The sequence below is a fragment of the Ammospiza caudacuta genome, chromosome 3, assembly GCF_027887145.1.
Source record: "Ammospiza caudacuta isolate bAmmCau1 chromosome 3, bAmmCau1.pri, whole genome shotgun sequence".
Classification (NCBI taxonomy): domain Eukaryota; kingdom Metazoa; phylum Chordata; class Aves; order Passeriformes; family Passerellidae; genus Ammospiza; species Ammospiza caudacuta.
The window spans coordinates 39028742-39049026 of NC_080595.1; the positions used below are offsets into that span (position 1 = coordinate 39028742).

General features: G+C 40.7%; 2 protein-coding genes across 5 annotated transcripts in view; both read right to left on the reverse strand.

Moving 5' to 3' along the window:
* STRN (striatin) overlaps positions 1-15174 on the reverse strand; it is a 69930-nt gene extending 54756 nt beyond the window's left edge. For 2 of the 4 annotated variants that reach the window (XM_058802729.1, XM_058802728.1), the window contains exons 1-2: positions 14872-15174; positions 2266-2369 (exon numbers count right to left, since the gene is read on the reverse strand). In XM_058802729.1, the coding sequence (XP_058658712.1) occupies positions 2266-2369; positions 14872-15174 (407 nt within the window). The remainder of the gene's footprint in view (positions 1-2265; positions 2370-14871) is intronic. The other 2 variants (XM_058802731.1, XM_058802730.1) reach the window with 1 other exon arrangement.
* Positions 15175-18333: 3159 nt separating this feature from the next.
* Positions 18334-20285, reverse strand: part of HEATR5B (HEAT repeat containing 5B) — a 55184-nt gene continuing 53232 nt past the window's right edge. The window contains exon 36 of the mRNA XM_058802890.1: positions 18334-19290. Within this exon, the coding sequence (XP_058658873.1) occupies positions 18986-19290 (305 nt within the window). The 3' untranslated portion in view covers positions 18334-18985. The remainder of the gene's footprint in view (positions 19291-20285) is intronic.

Here is a 20285-nt window from a genome sequence, read left to right on the forward strand (position 1 = left end):
ACAGCTCACAGAAGCATGTACCTGAGAAAACAAATGTTTCTCATTTCTTTTTCATGGTTTCCTGAGAGCACTACGAACATGGAGTACTCTGGTCCACAATTTCATATTCTGTTCTGTTACTCATAATTTATTTCGTCCAGCTGAGAAAGATCTGAAATACTACACAGCCAGAGCTGAAATGAAAGAATACAGGAATGATTCCCTGCCCCTTCACAGTGCACCAACCTTCCCCAAACTTGATGGGAATGTCTTCCTCCTACCTTGGAGGATCTCATTTTCCAGCTCTAAGAACCCAATGGAAAATGCCAGCATCCTGATTACTGCCTGACCAGGCTGACAACTGATTTAGGAAAATGCTGGGAAAGGGAGCAGTGCTTCCAAGCTCAGTATGTTGCCGTTCTTTGAAGTATCAAGCAAGAACACTTGCTGGGAGATAATTCCAGCAGAAATACAAGACTATTTCTTTAGAAACTGGCAAATAAAACTACAAACTCATAAACAGCTGTCTCCAGCACACACACCAGTCACAAGCACCACATCTGCTTAGAGAACCACCCGTTCTGGAACTGTCACACTGGATCAGATCAGCTGACTGTAGCCTACTGACCTGAGTAACCGAGGCTAATGCCACACACCGCAGAAAAACACGCAACATAAAGGTACTGATGTAAGAAGCCACCGAGTGTTTTTTCCTAATCCTGACAGTGACTGCTGCATTAAGTTTTAAATGTCATCATTTAGGTGGATTTTACACTATAAAACTGAGGGACATTTTCACCATCCATATGGCAGTTTGATTTTTGTTTTTTTAATGTTACAAAGTTTCTCTGACAGTACACAAAAATGTATTTACATTGTTTGATGATTTTAAATTGCTAACTTCTGTGGGTTATGAACATGAAGTGTTAGAGGCACTTTTATGTAATCAGGAATAGCTCCACCAGTTTTGAAATACAAGAAATCTTCACAGAATATATATATATATAACTTAGAATATATTTTTAGCTGAACCAATGACACTAAACTCTGTAATTATGCTTCCAATGTAAGCCTTTCCACAGCCATAAACTGCAAACTCCATTATGCATACACTTTGTATTTTTCTTTGCTCTTTGATGTAATATCGGTACCATAACAAAGCCCAGGCAAAAAGGGTAACTACCTTAAGGATTCCTCCAAGAACTCCCCAAAACAGAAGAAAATACACTGGAGTCCTGGGGATACTGCTAGCCAGAACCTTGGCTGCATCCCCATGCAACCAGTGGATTAACTGGTTGCTACCAGAAAGAGACAAACTGGATGGTAGAAGACACATCTTGTGCTAAAATAGCCCATATAAGCTGAGCAAATCTGAATGCAATATAGTAATGTAACTATTGGTGTCCTTTTAAAATTATCTACCAGTGATGTTCTATTCCTCATTTGCATATGTGTGTATTTTAAATCTTATTTCTACTACATAAACTATTTCAGAGGCTTCTTTTATTAAAGAGAAGCAGGAATTATCTAACAGGAAAATTATAACATAAGCAATGACTGCTTTGCAGCAGTACCATAAATATACTCTTTATTCAAGAATTTTAAAAGACATTTCACTAATTAAGAGAATTTAAACTAAACTTGGCCTGAAATAAATCAGTTGAACAGAGAGATTTCTGAATTTCTGCTTGCCTCAAAGGTTAGAATAACAGGAAAGTATACACAAGAATAAAACAGTAAACTTGAGACTTGTACTAAAATGTCCATGAACCAAGAAATAGACATTGATTAACTGGTAAACATAAACATTTTTGCAATCACACAATTAACCTCCAGAAGATATTCTTGTATCGTCTCTCATAGTGAAAAGGCTAAAAACTTAGCAAGATTAAAAACTAGTAATTATTAGACTGAAGACAGTTATTCAAGATTTCAGTTGACACGTATTAATAAACAAAGTTATTACACTGAACAAAATGAAAATACACTTTAATTCTGGAGTATAATCTGTACAGTTCAGTGGAATTCCACCAAGGGAAAGCATTCATTATTGATCAGCTATGGGTTTTGTTAGCATGTTTTTCAAGCCATGCTATTTTAGCTGTTGTTCTTATCATAATGCAGACATTTAGACTAGTGGTTTTATTTAGTACAGTAAAATTCATCAATCTGAGAACTGAGCAGAGACAGAAAAAACATTTCTTGGTTTTGTCAAATACAAAGGCAAAAATAAACTATCTGTCTTCAGCATTTCTTCATCATATACTCATCACAAAAGCAGCATACCTTTCCTGTTTGAGCGCATATTCCAGCATTTTGATTCTTCGCACTAGATCCTTCTTCAGATTTTCCTGTCCTTTCCTTTCACCTTGAAGAAAGGCGATCTGGGCCTGCAAAAGCAAGTGTTCAATTTAGAATCTGCTTGCTCAAAATTATTCAGCTTAGCTCTTAAGTGTGTGTGTCTTCTGAAGTTAATTTAATATTCATTTGTAGAGTTCAAAAGGCGGTGGCTTACTATGCTTCATAAACATTAAACACTTACAAAAACCACTGCAGAGATAAGCCTTCTAAACAGCATGCTCACTACAGATCAAAAAAAAAAAAAAAAGGAAAGAAAAAGATAAGAAATAAAGCAATTTTGGATTGTTTGACAGGGTTTGTTTTCTCTCTTGGATAAACATTCAATAAAGGATAAGGAATGGATAAAATAAGCACACAAAAAGCCTTCAGCAGATAAAAGGATTCACCAACAATAAGCAAGAGAAGATGATAAGGTATTTTTGCTCACTAACTGAAGTAGTGTATAATTAGAGTATAATTCTATAGATACATGTCAGATACATGACACTAGTAAAAAAAACCTGATGTAAACCATGTTCAGCTAAAATAAGAACAAAAAAAAAAATAAACCCCTGTTTGTAATACAGGGTTAAGTGTTAAATTATGATACTTACTAAAATAGGGTAAGGAAAGCTCTCCAGAAATACTGTAATTAAGAGAGGAAGAAAAAGGAAAACAGGGAAAGGTATTTTGGTGAGGGAGACAAGGAGAGAAATGGTACATAAGTAAATAAAAGTAGAAGTGGAAAACAGACAGCTAACCTCTATCAACTTCCAGCACAAGTTGCCTGTGAAAAATCTCCTCTAAATAGATAATTATGACAAACACAAGATATTAATTCTTCTTAATTCTTAGTTCTTCACAAAGGAAGAACTCCTTGTTTTTCTACCTAATGCTCAAATCAAGAGGGAACTTCTTATGCTTGCTCAACTCACAAATACACAAATTTTTTAGGGAAAAATACCTGCAGGCAGTCACCACTTCATGCCTCAGCCTCACATGCCATTTCCAGGATCAGAAGCTTTCTGCACCTCTACAGCCAAGTCACCGGGCATCTCATCTGTGTCTTGAGAAGCACAGACAAGATAAATGGCAACTGGCAACCATCAGCTGTTGAGCATGACAACCTATAACCCTTTTATTTAAATAAATGCTCAGGAAAGTGGGATTAAAAATGAGCAGGAATATCCTATCCTCACCTGTTACAACCTTGCAAGCAGCCCCCAGATATTTTAGTTAATGGAGATAGCTGCTTCCAAATAATCTGACTGCAGATTTTTACGCCAAGGCGAGAAAAAACAGTCACTAAATGTCATTTTCTCTCCAACAACTATAAAGGGAAGGCACACAACTAACTCAGTTCAATTTTGGTGACCAGGAAAGATGATTCTTACACCAAAAGCCCATTTGTTGGTGGCCAGCAATAGCAGCTGCTCTAAAACATCACACCAGCTGACGTAATTTTATTGCTCAAGTACAGTCAGTAAATAGCTTGACAGACACCTGAAGGATCCTTAACTGCCAGTCACCAACTAGATCAGCCAGTTTACGTCAAGAGAAAAACACTGGCTGCTCTCCAACTAAGTCACTCTTCTCCTTCAACAGGGGAAATACATTTGAATTCCAGAAAAAAAAAAAGTCAGCTGAATCAAAAGAAAGACCTCTCACTCTGGCATCAACTACAATTGTATTCTAATGTCAATTTTATGCTCAGGTTTAAAGAAAGGCACAGGAGAAATAAATGCTGATGCTGCAGTCAGCATTTGCTACCCTGAGGAATGTAACTGAGCGAGACGCATCCCAACTCAACAAGGTCAGCATCCCTCCCAAGAGGAGCATCTCAGACACATATAACTTAGTTTGCAGTAACTGTACAGACACACAGATTCTCCCTCCCTATTTCCACACAGGCCCAGCAGAACTGACACACGCTCTTCCTGTCGAAAGGGAGAGAACATCAAAACACACTTTTAAAAACAGAAATCATGGTGTAAATACGTATTTGGCTGGAATGAAGAAGATCATCCCATGCCATCAGGACACAAGCTGAAGTGATCTATTATGTGACCTGCTGTCTGCAAGCAATTTCTAGCCAAGAATGAATTGACTGAACAGGCTGGAATGAAGCATTTTTCCCCAGAAGGCTGGCAAACAACGCGGTTCACACACTGCTACACTACAAAGGTCAAAGCAGCATTTCTGTTCTAACAGTTGAAGCTAAAGTCATCTTCCACTGGTAGCAGCCTAAACTAAATTAAAAAATGCAACTTCTCGGTAGTTTTAACAGCTTCCTTTTGTAAGCCAGAGAGACATAAATGGATATGATTGAGAATTATCATATGACATCTCCTTCATGTGGACATCTTCTGTTGTCAGTAATATCTCCATACTCTTAATGATGTCTTAGAACTTTTCTTTTTCCTGGATTTTCAAGAAGTACTTGTGTTTCTTACTTCAAATGCACACAGCAACAACAGACGAATCTCCAGCCCTACACAAGCTTATTGCTAGAATCCTTCAAGGTTAATAAATATATAATTTACAGATAGGAAGTTTTACTGGTACTTCCAGAAACTGAGAATAATTTTGCTCTCTCCTTGGAGGCTGCATGGTTTCTAGCATAGTTTGTTCATGCTTTTCTTCAGAGTAGCATCCTTATGCCTAATACTCACTATTTTTGAAGAATTCTGGCTCTGGAAATGAGAATACTTACATTTGGTCATTTTTATAACTTAGAGAAAAATTCCCTTTCTTTTCCACAAGATGTTAGCAGCCCTTATCCCTCATTTGTACATGCACTGAGTAATTACAATTACATCAGCCTCAATGGACAATAAAAATCATGTAAGCTTAAATGTTATTTGAGAAATTCTCAATGCCAATATTCAGATTTGCTTATATTGCATGGAAGGACAGTATTAAAATAATAACTGAAATTTTATATTAACAATAATGTACTAACAGTTCATATGTCTTAAGCATATTTCATTCTTTAAATTTTCATTCTTTTGGCAATTCACCAAAAATATGCAAAGGAACCTAAATGTTCATACCATAAAATAAACACTTTGCAGATAAATGCAAACTGAATAGACAAGTACAATGAGTTGAAATATCTAAAATGGCAAATTTTAACATGTAGCAGTATTTTCACAGTCTCTAGAACAATACAGTGGCAATGTAGGATCATTATTTCCAATTAAAATACATAGACAACATCTGTCTAAATGTCTGTGCAAACATTTAATGTGCAGGAGGTCTGGGTTGAAACACAATGAAAATTGTAACTGAACTGCACTACAGTTTTGTCATGTTTCAGGCATAAATGACAGAATTTTACCAATAGACTGAGACACCACAGGTGACTTCCCGTGGCTACAGCTTTAACCCAAGTCACATCTGGAGCCTGAGCTACACCTGAGGGAGAAGAGGAGCAAAGGAAATTCCCTTCTGCTTAGAGTAATTTGTAACACTGTTCTACACTTGCGTTTGGCCACTCCTGGGAGAGTTTGCCAAAAATTTCAAGAATTCGCAAATATTCCCAACAAACAGGTTCTGTGACAACTGACCTTCTAGGTAATAAGGTTAAAATGCATCAAGTTGTAAGCCAGTCTTTGCAAACCTCAAAATTGCCTATGGGGATCCCGCAAAACCTCGCATTGTTCCTTGCCCTATGGGCGGGGCGCATCGCCTGCATAAAGCACCCGGCCCCGCTGGCTCCGCGGCAAGAATCAAGGCAGGACCCGCCTCGGGTTTATTCCAGGCTAAGTGCTGCAAGTTACTGTATTCCAACTCAACTGGGACATTAACATCAAGAGAGGAGGAGAAAACAAAACCAACAAAAAAGCCAAAATCAAACCTAACAAAAATAGCTGCCACAAAACCAGAGAACACTGGAAAAAGACATGCCTGGAACCGTCTATTTCAGCTGCAATTGTGGAGTCCGGCTTTTTTTTTCCCCACTTCATCTCACAGAATTTTTTTGTATGACCAACTGCAACATAACCTAGAAGTGTCATACACATCCAGTCTACGTTACAGCACTGTAGCTACCTTAACTAGTCCACTTCTTTATTGAGAGGTTTTTAAAATAACATTCATTCTTATATTAAAAAAAATTTTCAAAGACAACAACACTACTGTTGTACAAAATTCCCCAAAGGACTCGAATGTCACATTACTTTGAAGCAGACAAAAAGGTGATACAATGTTTTAGGTAGCACTGGGCTAGAAACAACTCTGTCTATAAATGTTATTGACTTCCTAATACTGGCTTAGCAGCCATAACAACATAATTAAATCATGAAATCACATCTTAGTAAATCCAGATTTTACCAATGTTTAAAATGTACACTGAAATTTATAATTCCTTGAATCGCTAACAAGCATGTTTAAAATATATTATATTTAGACATCTTTTTAGGCTTATACCTTGACACTACCTAAGAGCAGGAGATAAAAAATCCTCCTCTTTAACAGGAAATTTAAAAAAATAAACATACTATGACTGCTAAACAACTGGTGCACATTTAGTATCAACTTCTATCAATTTTTTTACAGCTATTTCAAGTTAAAAGGCAATTTATTTTTTTTTATTCATAAGACTCAAAAATTATAAAAAAACCTTTCTATTTTTCTCTAAAATATCTATCATAACATTTTAAAGTAAACCTCACTTCAAATTTATGGGCATTCAAAGATCAACAGACATCATTTGACAAAGAGCTACTAAGACACACAATTCTCTACATAATGCTTCCATAATTCAACAACCAGGTCTTCAGAGGTTGAGAGAACGAGGACAAAAGGGTGGGGGGGAAACTGCAGGAAAAGTATTGCAAAAAATATGCAGATAGCTAAAAGAACTAAATACATTATAGAGATGAACCAATCTGGAACAATTGTGCTAACCGGTCTACCAAGATCTGCCAGAAGGATTCTGCAGGCTGCCAGGGTACTCAGTATTTTAGATTATAGCTGGCTCGCTGAAGCACTACATATTTAAGTATATTTGTAAATAAGTGTAGGCATGCCCCAGGGGTGAGAAGAAAAGAGAAGGGGGAAGGGAAATATCAATGGTCTAGTACAACTAGGGAACAATTTTAAGAGGCACCATACTTCACATCACTACGCACACCTACTCACACTCGGTGCCAAGAGAGGCTGGGAAGCTTTTGTAATTCCTGCAGCCACTTCAGATAACAAAACTCAAGTGGGGCCACAGGCTGAAACGACCGGCAGGCACCAAGGCATATTTAACTTCACCCCACACAGAAGGTACTTCATCCCATTTATCCCTCACATGCTCCCACTGGATGATGAGACCAACGCAGAGCACAATCTGCTACTGGCACCTTATTTTTGTTGGACTTCTCAGAGATGTCCTAAAACTAGCATCAGATATAAACCCAGAAAAACCATCCAAAAGAAATCAAAGATTTAGTTTACAGTAAAAAAACCACGGATGAAAACGCCATTTTCTTACGTTCTTTGTCTTTTTCAAACAATGTTTTCAAAGAGAAAACACTGTTTGAAGAACAAATTCAGTAAGACTGAAAAGCTCCTAATAAATGATCCAGAATTTATTCACAATTTATACCTGGCAATACCTTGATTACTCTAACGTAGGCATCTCAAAAACAGGAAGACTTGTTTTTCTGCAGTTTGAAGTGTTTTACTACATAGATGTCTGTTCAGATAGCCAGTCTTTCTTTTATCCTCTCTTCAATGCTGCCTTTCAGTGTTCTAGCAATTTTAAGCATCAAAACAGTTGCCAAGCAATGTATAGTCAGCTTATTTAATCATTCTTCAGAAGCAAAAATTTTCTTACCAGTCATTTCTGTGGTACACGTACTTAAGTGGTGAACATTACCTTTTTTCAACCCAAGAGCACGTGCCACATACACCAACACAAGCACAAAGAGAGTGTAGCTTTTAATTCTATTATGTAATTCTATAAGCAACACTGCAATGGCATGTCACAAAATAATCACATATTATGAGCTGGACTCTAAATTGCAAATGCTCAAATTCCTTTCCACTTGCTGTACAAGAAGGGCAGAAATGCAGCGACAGCAGTCAGCAGCAGGACTGATAAACAGACCCATGGCCCACATTTGAACAGACAATGGGAGTTCACAGGCCCAATGAATCACTTGGGCTATGGCAAGACAAGGGAGAAAAAATCTGGAGGAGATTTTTAGATTTGGCTTCAGTAACAGAAAGAGGAGTGAACCAGACTTGACCACACAAGCATTTGCAGAGGCAATTGGCACACTCCAGTTCCTCACTCCTACATCCAGGATCAGCTACTCCTTGTATTCAGGCATGCATGACCACTCTGAACTGACTTGGGCATCAAGTGAAACAAATAAAAGATAAGTGATTTTGTTCTTACCTCCTGTTTACAAGCTAGGATACGAATATCATGCATGCCATTTTTGCTCCAATGCTTTTGCAATCCTGCCCTATGTGACTGCACTAAAGGGAAACATATTCCTGGCTAAGACCAGAAAAAATGCAGTCTTTCCTCACTGCAATCCTTAATTTAACTTCTTTATCACTGGGTTATTTTCAAAAACACTCAATAGTAGAGAGCATATAGCAAACTTTTTTCAAATAGGAAAAGAACATCTGGATGATTTCATCTACAGTCCCACACAGAACAGGTCACTCAGATAAAATGAACTTTTGTTTTCACATTTCAGAGTATTTTTATTTCTAGTTTATTGTCTGCAAAGCTTGGATTCTGAGCAATCTAAAATTATTCCAAAGAACTCTTTCAGGTATCCAAGCATTTCTCAACATTTAAAAATAAAACATAAGGATCCCTCATCTACTTCAGTTTTTGCCACTTTTAAACTAAGAAATGTAGAAATGAGGACTTGACAAGACTCACCAGCCTTGTTAAGCCAAATACATGAGCAGGTTACTGATCAATACTTACTTTCTCAGAAAACTGTTTACTGATAGAAGTTTTAGCTACAGCTTGGTATTTGTACAGCCTTACTTCTTTTAGCATTAAATTAAGATGCACCAAAAGCCTCAGGCAATTTACGTGGTCTTCCTTGGGGAATTTTACACTGACCATTCTAAAATTAGCAAATAAAGTTTCAGCGTCTACTGAAACGTCAATAAAGGCTAAGTTATATTTGCAACTTGTTGTTTAAACAGTGCCAAGTTGCTTATCTCTGATGCAATAAAAATGCCATAAGCCAAGACCCTCAAAATAAAAAGAAGGGCTACATTTTGAGTAGGACAGAGATACAAATGTAATTAAAAAGTGTTCACCAATAAAGACACTTAGGATGTTTCACCATACGCTAACCTGACCCTGAAAACCAAAGTTTTCCACCTAGAACACAGTAATCTATTCAATTTTGCTCAACCAAGAAAAACAGAAAAATTTCTTTTTCTTTTTGCAAGTATAACTTTCCATGAAATGAGTTTGAAAGGTTTAAAGACCACTTGGAGACAATGTAACATTATAAAACTCTCTCAGTTCATACTACATCAATATTTACAGCATCATTTTTCTAAAGGATTTAGGCTATTTAAGATACACATTTTCATTACACTTAAACTAAATTACAGGTCTGACAGATATGAGAAGAACTGAAATATCTGATGCTAAGAAATTATCAGTTCAATTATGCAAAAAAAAAATAAATCCAACTATAAAAACCAGATGCACACCTGCAAAAACATTGTCTCATCAGTTTGTACTTACATTCTACATCTACAAACTTCTGAATTTCTGAAAATCACTGAACATTTACTCCCACTGGTCCTCCTCACTTAAGTAAAAGAAGCCATGACAGCATATCAATGATTATAGTGGAATTAGCTGGCAACCATGCATATAAGTAGAGGAGAATACAGTTTGCTTCACATGAATCTGCCAAATATAAAGTTTGCAAAAAAACCTTGTAAAAGAGAGGCTATCTGGTGTCACCAAGGCCCATTTAGCATCATTTTTCCCAAATAAACACAACTCACGATTGTGACCACGGCTTGTTTTCTTCTGCCTTTCTTTTGATTTATCTGATATATATAAAACAATAAAGTTGAAATTAATGCTTTTCTGCAGTGGAGATGTACGTAACATTAATAACTGGTGGTTCTTTTGTACTATCTGCCTTATGAGAAAATATATTTCATAGAAAACTTTTACAGCACTTCTGCCAATTCATCTTTCACTGAGAATCTCAGAAATTTGACTTAAATCATCATTCTTGAAAATCGTACACAAAACTTCTACAAATTTTATTTATTTTCAATTTTATTGGTCAAACTGTATCTTTAGGACTTTTCTATTAACTTAATAACTGATTTCACCAACTCACTGCTCATTACTTTTTCTCTGAACGTTTTCAGATTATCCAGCTATCAGAACAACTTCTAATTAGAAATTTAATCCAACAAGAGGACCGTTATCTAAAAGCCAACAAACTGTAAATATCAACAATTTCTGAATCAAGTAACAAATGTCCTAAACCACACTATAAATAGTCACAGCCATCTGTCTGATTTGCCCCTTCTCCTCATTACTTTAACTTGTCTATCTCCAAGGACACAATCTCACCACGTAGCAGGCCTGGTTTCATCGCCTGCCTCGTGCAGGAGAAAAGCAGCAGCAAGGGGCAAGATCCCATCCATGATCCCCCCAGAGAGCTAACATTACTCAATCTGACTCCCATACTGATCTCAAGCGCTTATCTATTACTTCCATCACATTCCTTCTATTACAGCTGTTTGCTATCATTTAACCACATTTTATCTCATTTCATTATCTCTCCCTATCATTTGGGTGGTGTTTTCTTATTCTTTTGGCTCTGTCTTACAAGGACTATTTTTAACAAAGCTGTAGAAACACAAGCACATTGTATCCACCCATTCTCCTCTATTTCCTTGAAAACCTTTTCAAAGGAAAGTTTACCCAGGAAAAATAATTTTCATGTAATGCCATCAGGTCCCACCACTTGCATGGAGTCTACTACTCCAAAGAAACAAGTTACTAGTTAGAGGAAATGAAAACTTCAGCAGTGATGAGGACAAAAGTTAGAAAACTCATCAGCAGGATGGGGGGTTGTCCATAAACACAGTTACAGCACAGCAGTTTGTTGCAATTCAGACCATTTGTGAAATGCGGAGAAATGCCAATATCTGCAAATCTGCACTTTTGCCAGAAAAATGTTTGTCACAAGTAAAACTTTCCACAGCAACACATGCATTGCTTGCAAAGACAACATTTGTGGCCAAAACAAAAGCCACACACACACACACCTTCCAAGCTCATCCAGCCTTGTTGCTTGCTGGGACAAGGATGTGCATCGGCAGCTCTCAGCTCTGCAGGGTCCCAGTCCCCAGGGCAGAGCCCCCACTGCTCCCCCAGGGGTGACACATTGCTAATTAAAAGGGAATAACATCCAAAAGAGACAGTCACTCCCAAGCAGACAGAAGACCCATGGTTAGGGCAAGACACCAGCATGGGAGGCAGTTCAACCACTGCTTGCCTCAAGCAAAGATATGGATTTCAGTGCCCTGCACATGCATCTGATCAAACCCTTTGCTATTTTCAGATGGGCTTGTCCAACACACAATGACAACTCTGAAATGTCTCTGTGTCAGTCCAGAAAAATGCAAAACGAAAAAAACCTGAAGTTTAAAACTTGTAGAACAGGAAATCCTGTCTTGTCAACTCTCCCAAGCAGCTGCTAGAAGAACCTAAGAAAAGGAAAATCACTAATTTCTGAAAAGATATGAAAATAGATTATAATGCCATAAAGCACTGTTTGTGAATACTTAAATGAGGATTAATAATGTTAGTATTCATCTTAGTTAATTACTTCACAGGGTATCACAAAAGTCTATTCTTAGGATAATTTTCCAATCTGCAGATGTCAAAGCAGTGTAAAAAGAAAGCAAGCATTAAAAGTTAAATATGTAATCAGCAGATAAGCATCTAGGGGAACCCCATATTAATCTGTTTTAATTCTTATTTGATATACACAGCTTACTAATGATGCTTACATAGATATAAATACTGAAGTCCTCTTTTGCCTTGAATGAGGAAGATTATATAATAGAGGAAACAATAATTTCAAAAGGTTCAAGAAAAATAATTAGAAAATCAGAATAAACAAGAGTATTTGCCAGGGAAAGCAAAATACAGGCACTGATAGGGAGAAAAACCTTGGAAAGGCAGCACTATACCAGTAACTAGGAAGAGATTAAACTGCCCAGCTTGCTAACTCACATATGTTATGAGCTTGGGTGTGTGTCCCTTGAACAAGCACCACAGAACACAACAGGAAGGTATTCTACCTGTCCATCACACTTAGTTCCACACAGTTAATTGGAAGGATAAGAAAAAGAGAAAATAAAAAGAAGCCCAGAGAGGAAGAAAAGGAAGTCAGGAAATCACAATGGAACTGACTTACAAGGTGTTTTTGGGAGAGACGGTAGAGTGGAACTAACCAACAACTACAGAGCAGAAGCCAAGCACAGTAATACTGTGGCATAAGGTATCCCAAGTATTTCAGTATTGTGGTAGGTAAGGAAACAGAGATAAGTCTACTGGATGAATGCAGGAAAAAAAACATGGCATACTAAGACCACCACACTAAATAGGTCCTTTGCCCCACAGCCTCCCAAGAGTGGATGGATAATCTAGCACTGGAATTTGCATTGGATAAAAGTACAATGAGGAGCACTGCATCTTTATCTTGGGAGAGAAACTGTCCGACCTCACATTTCCATTATTCTGTTAAACATTTCCAAATATACAGGCCAACAAAAGGCTTCAGAAGGAGCACAGACCAGGCCTTTAATTAACACTGCTCATGCTTCAGGTGCACAGTTTCTAAAAGCCACCTTGTAGCTGCTGAACCCCCACCACAAACCTCTCAGAGGGATCCAAGAACATTCATCTGCAAATGGTCACAGCAGACGTTAACGCCTGATGTCTGCAGAGATAGCCAAGAATTTTGCACCTTCCTGAACATGACTCTGCAGCAGATAAATGCTGTTACAGCTCATGGCAATGCCAGCCACAGCTAATTATAACTTTATTGAGATGTTTTGGCAAGAGTCAAAGGCACTCAAGCAAACAACTTGTGATGGGGTTATCTGCCACTGATAGTACATGACTTCTGCAAATAGTATAAATGCTCAATTTCTTTCCTCCTCTCTCATCCGTACCAAGCTTTTGAGGGATACCTGGGGGAGGAGGAGGGAAGTCATGCTGCTGAAGGATGTGATAAATATGCAAAGTGTTATTATTTTTAATACACTGGCAAAATTTCCTAGGTCCTGTAAAACAGATTTTTTTTTTCTCCAAAGCAATATTTGATATCTGAATCAGCTATGAATATATGTCAAGATATTTATGGGCCTCCACTGGATATATGACACATGAGGTTATTCCTGTACATAGCTAGCTAGTAACTTTCTTCACAGTATTTACTAGATGTAGTGAATAGAAATATCATTCAGTTACTAACCAATTTCTCACTGAATCAGGGAAGTTAAAATAAAAATTACTCTCTTGTTCTCATGACCACTTCCTTTAAATTCCTACAAGGGAACTCTCATTAAAGAATGTCACACCTACCACGCTTCTCAGAATGGTTGTTTGATGTATGTAGAAAGTAAAATTCAAAAGATGAAAAAACCAACCCAATAACCAAAAAAACAGAGAAGTGGTTTGCATTACTACACAGACTCGAGACTCTTGACAACTACTTTCAAGGAAAGCCATAGAAGGGATGGACAGGAAGAAAGAGACAAAGAAAGGAGACTTAAAAAAGAAACCCATAGACACTTTTCAGTCTCAAACATGGCCAAATGAAAACCAAACAGTGGGCTGCTAGCAACATGGCCAGCGTTAAGGTTTAACACAGGAATTTTCTTGTAAACAACACCAAAGAGGAACGAAGGTTGCATTATCGACTGTTATTGGAGTTAACGCAACGTGCCCATCACTGAAGTATCTGACAGCAATGGCTCTAGGCCAGGAGCTCACAAGTTCTTTTAACCACAAGATCACTATCAGTCCTTTCATGCATTAATGAGCGTATCAGCCCCACTGCTTTTCAAACGAAAACACAACATAACGTGCCCGTAGTACCGACGGGACCCAGCCGGTCCCGCGGGCCTGGCCCTGCGCGGGCGGGAGGCACCGGGGGCAGCCGCGGCACAAGGGGGGCAGACTGCGACAGGGGTTATGAAACTGGGGACAAGTTGGGGCGGCCGACACGGAGGGGCATCCGGAAAATCCCCGGAGAGCGGCACAGGGCGCAGGGGCGCTCCCCGCGGAGAGGGCCCGCTCCCCGCCGCCACGTCCCACCCCCGGCCCGGCCGCGGCGGGGGGCGGCCGCCCGGGGGGCAGCGGAATAGCCCGGCCGGCCGCTCCCTCCCGGGAAAGAGGACAAGCCGTGACAGCGCCCAGGGCGGCCGCTCCCCTCCAGCTGCGCAGAGCCGGGGGACACGGAGGGGGAGCGGCCGCCGGAGCCGGGGCTGTGGGGGGGGGCAGAAGGTCGCGGGTGTTACCTGCAGCTCCGCCCGCTCCGCCTCCCACTCGGCGCGCTCCGCCTCGAAGCGGCCCCACTCGTGCTGCAGGAAATGCAGGATGCCCGGCACGCTGTATTGCGCCCGGGACGCCGAGAGCGGCGCGGCGGCTCCGGAGGCTGAGACTCCCCCTCCTCCGCCGCCTCCTGCTGCCGCCGCCGCGGCCGCCGCTGCCGCCGCCTCGCCCGGCTCCAGCCCCGGCCCGCCCGCCGGCGGCGGCAGCAGGAGGGCGTTGTTATTGTTATTGTTGCTGAAGAAGACGCCGGGCCCCGCTTGCTCGTCCATGGCCGGGCCGGGTCCGCCTGGCTCGCCGCCGCCGCTCCCGCCGCGTCCCGGCAGCAGCAGCAGCAGCAGCAGCAGCAGCAACAACCTGGGCGCGTCCCGCCCGCCGTCACCGCCTGACAGCCGCCCCCGCCCGCCGCTACGGTGGCCTGGCGGGGACAGCGCCGGGGAGCGATTCGCCCCGCCGCCCCGCGCGGCATCCTGGGAATTGTAGTTCCGCTGGAGGGCGGGGAGGCTTCTTCGATCGCCGCCCTCTTCCCGCGTCGTCCGTAATCTCAGGGATGGCGTTCGGGCGGCTAGGCCTCACCTCTGGGACGTGTGGTCCGGTCGGCTGGGCGGGGGCGCCGGCGGGAGGGACCAGCCAGGGGCAGTCCCTGCAGCGGGAGCACAGGTGAATGGTCACCTCCAGCTGCGAGCGGGATTGACACGGCTTGGGCTCTCCCGCAGCCCACCCCAGGAACCCGGCAAGGGCAGGGGTCCCGCATCAGTCCCACGTGCTCCCATCGGGCCCTGCCCTGGCAGCTCCGGCTTTCCTCCTTCCTCCTTATTCTGAGCAGCGCTCGGCCTCTCACTGCCAAAGGCTGGAAACCCTGCCCAAGGCTACGGGGGTTTCTTGAACATCCTTTGCAATGCTGGGAAGGAGAGCGACACTACATTTTTCAGGAATTGCCACGTTGGCTGCTCCGCGAGGAAAGGGAAAACAGGAGCCTGTGGGATTGGGGGCGGAAGATATCGGCAGCACTGCCCTCCCCACGGCACCAGGGGCCGAAGCGGGGCTCCCTTCCCGCGCCGTGTGTGCCCCAGCAGCAGAGCCCTGCTGAGGGCAGGCAAGGCGCCGCTCCGTCAGGCTGTGCCGAGGGCCAGCACCGTGTACAAGATGCTGTGTGCCACCACGGCGGTGCCACGGAGCTCCCGAGGGCGATGGCCCCGGTGGCCGCGCTTGAGCTCCTCGCCGCGGCCCGGGCGCACCGGGAGCGGCCCCGCTGCCCTCTCCAGCCGCGGTTCCTGTTGCCGTGTGGCTGCTCCGAAACCGCAGCCGCCTGCCTCGTAACCCTGCCCGCGGAGCGGGAGCTGCGGCTGCCGGACCATGTCTCTGGGAAAGAGCACGAAGGAAGCTGACTTAGAGCATCGGAGAGCAGCGGGGAACGGGAGCGGCAGCACGGGACAGGGAGCGTGATCTGGGGAACCTCGGCAAGGAATCCGTGTAGAACAAGGCTCACCCAGAAGGGAAGGAAACAGCAGAGAGAGAGAGATGAAAGATGTGAAGGGGAAGCGGAGCAAACTGTTTCATTAAAAAGCACATTTAAAAGGCTATTGACAAAGAAAAAGATGAAAAGGACAGTGACAAACAACAATAAGCACTACGGCCGTTTCAAGTTACTTCAGTTTTTTTAATAAAATGGAATTTGATGCCAAAATATCGTGTAAAATCACATGATAATAACTTTAGTATCAGGAGCAAGCAGAGAAGCGAACGAGGACTAAACTGGGGAAGGATGTATACAAACAAGAGTTGTGCATGTTGCAGACAGCCACACAAAATACAAAGAAAAACCTCTCCCTTCTCTATCCCTCTACATCTATCTAGTGCCATTTTCTTTTCTGCTAACTTTTTTCTATTGTTCTACTGACTTCTTAGTTATGCTTGATTGCTACACTTCCCTCCCCCCTTCCGAATCTTCAGACATTTTGTCAACTAGAGTCTAACCAAAACTTAAAAGTGCTGAGATAAAACTTAAGGCAACAAAACATGATTATAGACAAAATCTTTCCAAGAAGTCATTAATTCCTAGACTACCTGGTGGAGGGGAAGGAATCTAAAACAGGTTATAAACTTGTTTTCTCTTTTACTTGCAAAATGTTTGTGTTAATTTTGAACTGGAAGAGTCCTTAATACTTTCAAATGTTAAACTGGTTCAGAACCTCTAAGCAAAATAGATTTGTAATGCTGGACAGACTTATTAGAAAGGGATGTATTTAAATCAACTCAATTCCCACTACTTATATAAGAAGAAAAAATTAGTGAAGTTACTTTCCTTGTCGTGTACAGCACATTATTTTTACTTCTGCATGTATCTTTACTCCTGCAGAACAACGGAACAAGACTTGATTACTATCTTTACCAAAAAAAATTGAGATTGGAGTACACACCACTTGCTGTGTCCTCACTTTAGTACTACAACATTCACTGTGAAATAAAAGCATTTCTGATTTTCTGTTAAATATTTTGCACACAGCCAACTTACCATAGGGCAAAAGAGCATTATCTTGACCATTTTGCATAGGTACTCAAAGGGATATTAGATAAGGTCTTAGAGGAAAATAGAAAGCCTAGAGGGAAGTATCTATGCAAAAATAGTGATCTACAAATATTTTAAGCAGATATTAGTCATATTCAATTATATTTACTATCCCTTTGTTATATTTGAAGTTGAAGCATCTGAAATATGCAGTTTTTACAGAGTATACAGAGAAACATCAGAGATGAAATTCAGCAGGCCTAGTAGAGACCTCTGGTTATGTTACTTTTCTCTATAAAGCAAAATCTATAGAAAGATCCCTATAAAAGCCCATAAATTCAACAGTTGTGTCAAAAAAGTCATGTAAGTCAGTCTTATATACACAAGAAAATACATGGTTCCACACTTCTGCCAAGAGGAAGGGTGAGGCCTGGCAGCAGGCAGACACTGGGAGTCCCTGGCTGTGCATGCAAGGTTAGCACAGCACATGAGCTAAAAGCCCCAAAATCTGCACATCAGACTCACTCAGATGGGAGGGAAGCCATGTGCTTTGGAAAAAAGCCTGGAAGGAGAAGGAAAAACTGGAGGAGCCTGGCTCCCACCTGTGTTCTGCCCCCTGAGTCAGTACAGTGCAAAGTGCTCCAGTACCTCTGCTTGCAAACTTGATCAAGGACTACAGGTATGATGTATCCAGAAAATAAAATCTAGCAGGAAGGTTAAATACCCATGAGTCTGGACAAAGGGCACAGCACTGACTCATCACATATTCAACCAGTTGCTGGCAGAACAGGAAGACTGCAAACACAAAACACCTTACAAGGGCCAAGATCTACACCTACAAAAATGCAGATAGAAGGCAGTTCTCTTTAAAAACTCAGTTTCCAGTGCATTCTTTAAAATTTATATTCAAAGAGATAGGGGATTAGATTCTTTGCATCCTTTATTCATTTTCAAGCATGGAAACGGATTTGAAAGAGATATACACCACATAAATAAGGACAACTCATTAAGACAGCATGCTTGATCATTCACCTTAAGAAAGGCTGAAAATTTTCAATTATTTTGTTTTGGGGTTTTGGGTTTTTTTTCATGCAAGCTGAAACAATCTACGAAGTCCCTTTCCCTATTATTTTTTTAAAATAAAAGGAAAAATTTCATACTTCTACACTAGAAATTCCCCATGGTACAGGGTAAATAAGTACTTCATAACAGTTTTTCCTCTTCTCTCCATCCCCACTGTGTTGGTGTGTTGGCACAATGGTGGGATAACAATCACCAGATTTCAAAAACCACCGGAGGGTTTAAGATAGCTTTTAAAAATAAATAAAACTATTTAGATACAGAATACTTTTGGTGGATAATTTATAACAGAAATTCATAAATATGATCACAATTTCCTAAAAATCTATACAAATACAAGTAACACCACTTCCCTTGTAATGCATGGATTTCAAGTAATTACACAAAGCTCCATTAGACAGCCTTTCACACACAAATTACACGAAATTAGACATGTATGCAGGGATAATGTAACGCTTCTGACTACTTAATGGTCCAAAAATAATAAAAGTAATTCAAAAAAAGCTAGTTTTCAGTTTAATTGTCGGGGTGGAATGTACTGTGGGTGGTGGTTGCCTAGCAGCTGCTTTTGCTTTGCTGGCCTGACTTGCTCGGACTGCAGTTTCTAGACGTGTTTTCAATTCAGGAGCAGCTCCCATGACTGTCTTGAAAGCATGTGGGTAAAGTGGACCAATGTGCATTAGGTTCTGAAGTGCAAACTCATGAAGACCCTTGGATGCTGTAGATGCAGAAGCAAAGGCATTTTCATTCAGCAAATAGGAGATCAGAGTGGGAACGAGAAGGGCAAGCAACTGTGCTCCTAAAATGAAAGAAAAAAAAGTGGAATTACCATATCAGAGAATGAAACCAAAAAAAATTATCAGCTACTACACAGGTAAGGAAGGGTAATATTGTTTTCAGAACTCACAGTAGAAACTGTAATAAAAAAATTATCAAATTAAAACAACTGAAATGTAGACGGCTTCCTGTGTTTTGATCAGTCCAATCTGTCTTATCAGGACTGGATTTAAGATTTCTATTATTGTTCATTACAGTTATGTTGATCCTGATGCTTATTTTGAGATGCTTTTGCACCATCCAATTGCAGATCATTGATGAAAGATTTTAAGATGTAGAGTGCCTATCATATTAAAGGATTTCAAAACACTTTTCAGGCAGACAGAAATGTTACTCAATTGAATTTGAGTATCCACCTCCCCAGCAAACATAAGTGAACTGATACCAGAAAGCAAGTGTTCACAAAAAGTCAGGGACAATTATCTGCTGTTATTTATGTTGTGTTGGTCTGGGAGATCCTAATTCAAAAACTAGCAGGGCAAAATGGCAAAGGGATCAAGAGGGTTGACCTTGAGAACAAAAAAGGCAGCTAAACTTAAGCAACAAGGGAAATTTTTGTACCTAGAAAGAATTCAAGTACAACTTTGAAATGTGCAACCTGGTAATTGTACATTTTAAGCTCAAAGAACTTAAAAATTAATGGCAACTCATTTATCAAAATTGTTTTAGATTACCAGAGTATTAATTATTCTTCCTTCTAGATTCTGACTAATCATACTCATGGGGTGAAATGTCTCCAGCCAGAAAATCAGATGATCTGTTTCCTCATTTGTTTCAGTTACTCTCTCATTTTCATTTCACCTGTGTTTCAAACAACTGTTCCCGAAGCAGAATGAGGCTCAAGAAATTTTATATTCTATCAAAAAAGAGAAACTCCAACAAGGAGACCATTGAGTGAAAAAACCCACAAAAACCAACCAAACAAAAACCATCCAAAAATCCCTACACAAAACCAAT